Here is a 9,879-nt window from a genome sequence, read left to right on the forward strand (position 1 = left end):
AGAGTGGTGGTAGATAGCTTGAGTCTTCCGCTTAAGTGACCTTGAAGACTCCTCTCTGTATCCAGGACCTGGGCTTGCAATATCCGAGTGTGGAATTGAGCCCACTGAACAGCCGGTATGCATGATGTTAACGATCCCAATAGGGACATTGCGTCTCTTAAGGTCAGATCCGATTTCTTTATCACAGCTCTGACTTTGTGTATAATCTTCTGCTTCTTTTCCTCTGGAAGAAAACACAGCTGATGTTCTGAATTTAGCAAAATACCCAGGAAAATCTGATTTGTTGATGGGTTTAGTTTTGACTTCTCTAAGTTGACCAGCCAACCTAGGTCCTGTAGGGAAGATATTATACAGTTTAGGCGATCTTTACACTGAACAAACGAATTACCCACTACTAGGAAGTCATCCAAGTAGGGTATAACTAATGTATCCTGTTCTCTGATATGAGCCATTACTTCCGCAATGACTTTAGTAAACACTCTTGGCGCCATAGATAATCCAAATGGCATTGCCGTAAACTGAAAGTGCCTGACCTGATTGTTTAAGCACACCGCCATTCTGAGGAACCGTTGGTGATCTTCGTGAATGGGCAGATGGTAGTACGCATCTTTTAGATCCAGGACTGTCATATAACACCTGGGAAAAAGAAGTTTAGTCGCTGATTTAATTGATTCCATCTTAAAAGCATGGTATTGTAGGAATTTGTTCAGTTTCCGTAAATTTATGATGGTTCGAAAGGAACCATCAGGTTTGGAGATTAAAAATAAAGGGGAATAGAATCCTTCCCCCTCCTGCTCTTTTGGAACCTCTACAATAACTTCTTTCTGTCTCAGTGTCTGAATCTCTTTTTCCAGGGCCTTCTGTTGGTCTAAGGAACCAGGGGCAGTCAATATATAATAATTTGAAGGTTTTTCCCGGAACTCTAATCTCAATCCTGACCTAATTATACCCAGGATCCAATTACTGGAAGTTATCCTGGCCCACTGAGTATAGAAATGTTTTAGTCTGCCCCCTACAGGAAGATTTGAATTAACGATAGTTTCGCCTACGTCTTGAGGAAGATGATGTATTGAAGTCTGAACTTCTCTTCTTCGGCTCTGGCGCCTCCCAATTTCGGGCTGAGTAGGGTCTCCGGTACGGGAAGCGTCTCTTGAAGGTATTCCTAAAGGTGGGATTGAACACTTTAAGAAAACCTCTATTCCTATCCTCAGCCTTAGCTAGGATGTCATCTAGCACCGGGCCAAATAAGTACTCACCCCTGCATGGAATGGTACATAGTTTAGCTCTAGCCTGTGCGTCTCCTTTCCAGGTTTTAAGCCATAAAGCCCGCCGGGCAGCATTTGAAAGTCCTGCTGATCTGGCCGCCAGTTTCAAGGAATCCACCGAGGCATCCGCCAAATACGCCACACCATCCCGAATCTGGGACAGTGAATCCAGCAACTTATCACGAGGTATTTTAGTTTTAAGCTGCTCCTCCAGCTGGGCTACCCAGACCATAACTGATCTGGCTGTGCAGGTACCTGCGATTGCTGGTTTAAAAGCACCTGACGATGCTTCCCAAACTTTTTTAAGAAACATGTCTGCTTTCCTATCCGAAGGGTCTTTCAGAAAACCTACATCCTCCAGTGGTAAGGTGCCTGATTTGGATGTGGAGGCCACAGCCGCATCCACTTTAGGTATTTTCACCCACTCTGCTAGGACTTTATCATCAAAAGGGTACCTTCTCTTTGCTGATGATGGTAGGAAACCCTTATCCTGTTTGTCCCACTCACGCTTAATAAGGTCCTTCACAGTATCTACCACAGGAAACGATTTACGGCTTCTCTGGCACAACCCTGCAAACATTAAGTCCTGGGTTGACCTTGGCTCTTTGTTCTCTACAACCCCCATGGTTGTGCGAACTGCCTTAACCAGTACGTCCATTCCATCTACTGAAAAACAAGGTCTCCCTTCTTCGTCCGAAGAGGACGGTGATGATGAACGTGAGCATTCACCTTCCTGCAACAACGGACTGGATCCTGGTGATACTTCCCTGGATCTCTCATGCCGACTGCTTCTAAGGGAACAATCAATTTCCTCCCTTATAACTGCTCTGAGATCTGATGCACGAAGGGGAGCCTCTTCTTCTAAGGTCTGGCAAATACAAGTTTGGCAGAGCCTTTTCTGATAACTATCAGGTAAGGGAACTGTACATAGGGCACATTGCCTGTGCTTAGATTTGGCTGATTTCTTTGCCTAAAACAAAGCACAATGACAGACAGACTATATCAGCTACCAGGTGATTTTCGTCATGACACTCACCAAGGCTGAACTGAGCAGTACCGGTCTCTGAGGGGAATCCGTATGTGACGTTGAGGCACCCGCATGCTGCTGCCCCCGTACCACACTGCTGCTGCTTTTGGAGCGGCTGCTGTCGCTCTTCTTGCGCTGGTCAGGCACCTCCACCTGAAGGTGCTCTGTGTCCGCAACCGAGGACATTTCTTTGCCGCACGTTGCTCTGCAGCCTCTGCCGCTTAATACCAGCAGCCGCGCCTCCTCAGCCTCCCCCGGAAGTCCTACCTTCCACTTCCGGGTCATCAGTATGAAGGGACGCTGAGCCAGCCGCGCTCACGCGACCCAGGGCGGCACTGCCCGACCCCTGGGATCGCATCCGTACGGCCAGACGAGGAGGGGTCTGAAAAAGAACACCCCCGACGCTGCTTCCAGAGTCCCCGATTCTGCCGTTCTCAAGGATACCGCGCAGAGGCCTGGTGGACCTGGGTAAGAGACATCCTGCAGGGTCCTACCATCCGGACAGGAACCCAAACTGGAGTGGTGAGGGGGACCGCCCCTTTAAATCCTGTAGGTTCCTGTCCAGATGGTGGGCGGATCCCCTCTCTCGTATGGGTGCTGTCGTGGCGATAGGAAAAATAGTAAATTTACACTGAAGGCATCAAAACTATGAATTAACACATGTGGAATTATATACTTAACAAAAAAGTGTGAAACAACGTTAATTATGTCTTATATTCTAGGTTCTTCAAAGTAGCCACATTTTGCTTTGATGACTGCTTTGCACACTCTTGGCATTCTCTTGATGAGCTTCAAGAGGTAGTCACCGGGAATGGTTTTCCAACAATCTTGAAGGAGTTCCCATGATGCTTAGCACTTGTTGGCCCTTTTGCCTTCACTCTGTGGTTCAGCTCCCCCCAAACCATCTGGATTGGGTTCAGGTCTGGTGACTGTGGAGGCCAGGTCATCTGGTGTAGCCCCCCATCACTCTCCTTCTTGGTCAGATAGCCCTTACACAGCCTGGAGGTGTTTGGGGTCATTGTCCTGTTGAAAAATAAATGATGGTCCAACTAAACGCAAACTGGATGGAATAGCATGCCGCTGCAAGATGCTGTGGTAGCCATGCTGGTTCAGTATGCCTTCAATTTTGAATAAATCCCCAACAGTGTCACCAGCAAAGCCCCCCCACACCATCACACCTCCCCCTCCATGCTTCACGGTGGGTACCAGGCATGTAGAGTCCATCCGTTCACCTTTTCTGCATCGCACAAAGACACGGTGGTTGGAACCAAAGATCTCAAATTTGGACTCATCAGACCAAAGCACAGATTTCCACTGGTCTAATGTCCATTCCTTGTGTTCTTTAGCCCAAACAAGTCTCTTCTGCTTGTTGCCTGTCCTTAGCAGTGGTTTCCTAGCAGCTATTTTACCATGAAGGCTGCTGCACAAAGTCTTCTCTTAACAGTTGTTGTAGAGATGTGTCTGCTGCTAGAACTCTGTGTGGCATTGACCTGGTCTCTAATCTGAGCTGCTGTTAACCTGCGATTTCTGAGGCTGGTGACTCGGATAAACTTATCCTCAGAAGCAGAGGTGACTCTTGGTCTTCCTTTCCTGGGGCGGTCTTCATGTGAGCCAGTTTCTTTGTAGCGCTTGATGGTTTTTGCCACTGCACTTGGGGACACTTTCAAAGTTTGCCCAATTTTTCGGACTGACTGACCTTTATTTCTTAAAGTAATGATGGCCACTCGTTTTTCTTTACTTAGCTGCTTTTTTCTTGCCATAATACAAATTCTAACGGTCTATTCAGTAGGACTATCAGCTGTGCATCCACCAGATTTCTGCTCAACACAACTGATGGTCCCAACCCCATTTATAAGGCAAGAAATCCCACTTATTAAACCTGACAGGGCACACCTGTGAAGTGAAAACCATTCCCGGTGACTACCTCTTGAAGCTCATCAAGAGAATGCCAAGAGTGTGCAAAGCAGTCATCAAAGCAAAAGGTGGCTACTGTGAAGAACCTAGAGTATAACACATAATTTCAGTTGTTTCACACTTTTTTGTTAAGTATATAATTCCACATGTGTTAATTCATAGTTTTGATGCCTTCAGTGCGAATTTACAATTTTCAAAGTCATGAAAATACAGAAAAATCTTTAAATGAGAAGGTGTGTCCAAACTTTTGCTCTGTACTGTAGGAAACCGCCGGCTTCTTACCAGATACCCGCACCCTCATTATCGCCCCCAAGGCAGCAGCGGGTCTGCAGACGGCCAAGGTTTGATTCTTAGTGATTGTCGGAGAAGCTTTTATGTTCATTCATGAAACCGTGATTCCATGTTGTTGCTGTCAAAAACCAATTTCTCATAACCCCCTCCCCTCCCCCACAGGCTTTATTGGCCAGTGCAGATGAGCGCAGTTATGATCCATGTGCACAACGGACGCTATGGACCAATGGAAGTGGATGGGACTGTTCACACGAGCCGACCATCGAGATCACCGCAGCCCGCACTCATCTTGTCCATTTCGTAGATGAGCGGTAAAAATTGGGTTCAATCATAAAACGTGCGACTGCAGAACCGTGCGACCCGGACTCCGTACAGTCACAGCTGCAGTGTGCGACTGTCTGGCCACAGAGACACATTCATGTGACATGGGCCAATATCGATGGACGCTGAGCTATGAGGAGCTGGTGACGCAATGCCAAGGCGTCTTCATTAGTCCGGTGACGTTGATGACCAGGTTTCCTCTATGATTGCCTGTACTCAACCTACACAAAATATCAGATCAATCCGTCTTCTACTTAAAGAGATTTTCTCACATTGGACATTTATCACTTCTGGGAAATTAAACCACTAAGAAAAGAATAGAATTAAGATAGTTGTATAAGATTAGGAAAACTATGTCCTGTGTTTCCCAGAAATATCACCACTCCGCAACTTCATGGCCGCCCTGGTAATGCAGCATAGCCTCATTCACATGGATAAGACTGAGCCGTAATACCACGCGCTGACCACAGACAGGGGTGGCGCTGTTTCTAAGGGGAAAAAATAAGCCCCTTATCTTCTGATGATGTAAATGCCCATTAATTGAAATTTGATATGTTGTCACACTGAACGCCATGACTACTTTCCTTACACGAGTCATTCAGTATATATGAGGCCATTTCTCACCTGTATCCTACTCCAAGCAGGTTCCTATACATTTATTGCATTAGGGTCAATATTTTTGAGCTTTATACAACTCAGCAGATCTCAACTGATGTCCGATGCATTTTTGCATCTGTTTTGCCATCACTCATCAGGCTTTTCCCCATCTTAATCCTTGGTCCTGAGGGAATCACATCGTTACACCAAAACTGTGCACTTGTCTGATGCTACATCTGATCATTTCCAGTGCGCAGAGAAATAATGACACAAACTTACCCTTCAGGACGAATCTTGCACCTCTGGAATGTGCAAAACACATAAGTTCTGGGTCATATGGCGCAAACAGGGCGACCGTGGTGACATGAGCCCAGTCATAGGACTTCCAGTTCTTCCCTTTGACATAAAATACATAAACCTGAACACACAGAAGAGAACAAGTCATGTTTATTTATGATGTGAAGTACCAGGCCACTAACTGCCAACTGGGCGTTACCATTCTCTGTCAAAGGGGCGTGTCCCTACACAAGCGCCTGATTAATCACAGCAGGGATCATCAAACTGTAGAAAAACCCTTCTCAGGAGGGGAATGGTAACACCCATTTGTCAATTTATTCATACATTTACAGGAGGTATAAGAAAAGACCGACACAAAGCAGAGTTCTCAGAAAAGAAGCTTCAAAATTCTTATTTCAAAGGGAACAATTGTATATAGTTCAGATTATATATAAGTGTGAGTGTATATATATATATATATATATATATATATATATATATATATATATATCAGACAAGTGTGGAGGGAAGAAGAAAAGGAAACATCACTGGGTGGTCCTGGCTGGGATTGGGGAAGAGGGGTCCAGAGGAAAATACCGGACCACTTATAGCGCCCTACGCACACCTTACATTTTTGTTTTTCGGGTGTCGTCCACCACTGTACAATACAAGGTATAAGGTGGAGGTAAAAACGTGTGCGGCCCCTCATAGTCAGCACTGCGCCGCCCGCACGTGTCCTGGCATCACGCAGTATGGAGCACGGAGTGTGGCAGGGGAATAGTGTGGCTTTATTTTTGGCTTTTTAATCCCCTCTCTGGACCGATTAATAGTAGTGGGGGGACAACGCCTTTAATTTACCACTGAACTTGTATCAAGTGATGTTTATGGATTATTGGCCCCTACATCAATAAGTCCTGAGTCCGCAGACTTCACAATCGGCCATCGCACAAATGCAAACAGGCAGATTCACTATGATGTGTGGTCACCCAGCTTTCCCAGAAGTAGATAGAACTAGGAATCACCCACATTTGCATTCATGTTACATTGTTATTATTATTTATATAGCATCGTTAATTCCATGGTCCTGTACATGAGAAGGGGTCACATACAGAGTATTTTCACGATCTGCAGCTGAACGTTTGCAACAAATTCCCTCTGTAGCCTGGGCCTGACAGCAGCTCCTGTGACACCTGCTAATCAGTACTACCGTCCTGATAAGTGCTGAATAATGAGGACAATCACCTAGAATCAGCCGCTCTCTCCCTGCTCCTCCGCCACAATCACTGTGTTTACAAACAGGAAGTTACTCGGATACATTGTATCACACGCACAGGACTCCACCTGACACACAGACACACTGTACCTCAAAGTCCCGGGGCTCTTTAATGGGCTGACACAGAGCGGGGTCAGAACAGGGGCACCCACCCCAGCAGACAGAAGCCCCCACTAGGAGGAGCAGCCCCAGCAGAGGACGTCCGGCATCACACAGACCCATCCTCTCTGCACAGCATCCAGCACCGGAGTCAGCTCTGCTACCTCACACACAGGGGTAGAGAGGAGGAGGAAGAGGGAGGTGTCAGGGGAGGAGATGGGTCCTGTCATCACTGAAATAATGAGAAATGTGTGCAAACATCTATACATGCACACAGTGACTGCACCAGCAGAATAGTGAGTGCAGCTCTGGAGTATAATACAGGATGTAACTCAGGATCAGTAATGTAATGTATGTACACAGTGACTGCACCAGCAGAATAGTGAGTGCAGCTCTGGAGTATAATACAGGATGTAACTCAGGATCAGTAATGTAATGTATGTACACAGTGACTGCACCAGCAGAATAGTGAGTGCAGCTCTGAAGTATAATACAGGATGTAACTCAGGATCAGTAATGTATGTACACAGTGACTGCACCAGCAGAATAGTGAGTGCAGCTCTGGAGTATAATACAGGATGTAACTCAGGATCAGTAATGTATGTACACAGTGACTGCACCAGCAGAATAGTGAGTGCAGCTCTGGGGTATAATACAGGATGTAACTCAGGATCAGTAATGTAATGTATGTGCACAGTGACTGCACCAGCAGAATAGTGAGTGCAGCTCTGGAGTATAATACAGGATGTAACTCAGGATCAGTAATGTAATGTATGTGCACAGTGACTGCACCAGCAGAATAGTGAGTGCAGTTCTGGAGTATAATACAGGATGTAACTCAGGATCAGTAATGTAATGTATGTACACAGTGACTGCACCAGCAGAATAGTGAGTGCAGCTCTGGAGTATAATACGGGAGGTAACTCAGGATCAGTAATGTAATGTATGTACACAGTGACTGCACCAGCAGAATAGTGAGCGCAGCTCTGGAGTATAATACAGGATGTAACTCAGGATCAGTAATGTAATGTATGTGCACAGTGACTGCACCAGCAGAATAGTGAGTGCAGCTCTGGAGTATAATACAGGATGTAACTCAGGATCAGTAATGTAATGTATGTGCACAGTGACTGCACCAGCAGAATAGTGAGTGCAGCTCTGGAGTATAATACAGGATGTAACTCAGGATCAGTAATGTAATGTATGTGCACAGTGACTGCACCAGCAGAATAGTGAGTGCAGTTCTGGAGTATAATACAGGATGTAACTCAGGATCAGTAATGTAATGTATGTACACAGTGACTGCACCAGCAGAATAGTGAGTGCAGCTCTGGAGTATAATACAGGAGGTAACTCAGGATCAGTAATGTAATGTATGTACACAGTGACTGCACCAGCAGAATAGTGAGTGCAGCTCTGGGGTATAATACAGGATGTAACTCAGGATCAGTAATGTATGTACACAGTGACTGCACCAGCAGAATAGTGAGCGCAGCTCTGGAGTATAATACAGGATGTAACTCAGGATCAGTATTGTAATGTATGTACACAGTGACTGCACCAGCAGAATAGTGAGTGCAGCTCTGGAGTATAATACAGGAGGTAACTCAGGATCAGTAATGTAATGTATGTACACAGTGACTGCACCAGCAGAATAGTGAGTGCAGCTCTGGGGTATAATACAGGATGTATCTCAGGATCAGTAATGTAATGCATGTACACAGTGACTGCACCAGCAGAATAGTGAGCGCAGCTCTGGAGTATAATACAGGGTGTAACTCAGGATCAGTAATGTAATGTATGTACACAGTGACTGCACCAGCAGAATAGTGAGTGCAGCTCTGGGGTATAATACAGGATGTAACTCAGGATCAGTAATGTAATGTATGTACACAGTGACTGCACCAGCAGAATAGTGAGTGCAGCTCTGGGGTATAATACAGGAGGTAACTCAGGATCAGTAATGTAATGTATGTACACAGTGACTACACCAGCAGAATAGTGAGCGCAGCTCTGGAGTATAATACAGGAGGTAACTCAGGATCAGTAATGTAATGTATGTACACAGTGACTGCACCAGCAGAATAGTGAGTGCAGCTCTGGAGTATAATACAGGATGTAACTCAGGATCAGTAATGTAATGTATGTACACAGTGACTGCACCAGCAGAATAGTGAGTGCAGCTCTGGAGTATAATACAGGATGTAACTCAGGATCAGTAATGTAATGTATGTACACAGGGACTGCACCAGCAGAATAGTGAGTGCAGCTCTGGAGTATAATACAGGATGTAACTCAGAATCAGTAATGTAATGTATGTACACAGTGACTGCACCAGCAGAATAGTGAGTGCAGCTCTGGAGTATAATACAGGATGTAACTCAGGATCAGTAATGTAATGTATGTACACAGTGACTGCACCAGCAGAATAGTGAGTGCAGCTCTGGAGTATAATACAGGATGTAACTCAGAATCAGTAATGTAATGTATGTACACAGTGACTGCACCAGCAGAATAGTGAGTGCAGCTCTGGAGTATAAAACAGGGTGAATCATTGATAAAAAGTGTTAAAACCAGTCTACAGAATCCATCATTGTGCCTTCCATATTTAACATTGCAAAGTACCATGTATTATGTTAGCCCTGCTGTTCTGTGTCAGCTCTGATCTCACTGCACAGCTGTGTATGATTATAGTAGTAGACTCTCTGTCATTACATGTCTGATCGAGGGTAATGCATCCTTTCATTTACAATAAGTTAAGGAGGCGGAGTCGTAGGGAGATCTATTCCCCACCCATAGATCTTAACAGCTCATTT

The 9,879-nt window shown here is 45.4% G+C and overlaps 1 protein-coding gene across 1 annotated transcript in view; it reads right to left on the reverse strand.

Annotated features, from left to right (window-relative positions):
• Positions 1-7,240, reverse strand: part of CTBS (chitobiase) — a 47,875-nt gene extending 40,635 nt beyond the window's left edge. The window contains exons 1-2 of the mRNA XM_069735820.1: positions 7,055-7,240; positions 5,695-5,833 (exon numbers count right to left, since the gene is read on the reverse strand). Of these exons, the coding sequence (XP_069591921.1) occupies positions 5,695-5,833; positions 7,055-7,186 (271 nt within the window). The 5' untranslated portion in view covers positions 7,187-7,240. The remainder of the gene's footprint in view (positions 1-5,694; positions 5,834-7,054) is intronic.
• Between the last annotated feature and the right edge of the window lie 2,639 nt (positions 7,241-9,879).

The sequence above is a fragment of the Ranitomeya imitator genome, chromosome 8 (genome assembly GCF_032444005.1).
Source record: "Ranitomeya imitator isolate aRanImi1 chromosome 8, aRanImi1.pri, whole genome shotgun sequence".
Taxonomy (NCBI): domain Eukaryota; kingdom Metazoa; phylum Chordata; class Amphibia; order Anura; family Dendrobatidae; genus Ranitomeya; species Ranitomeya imitator.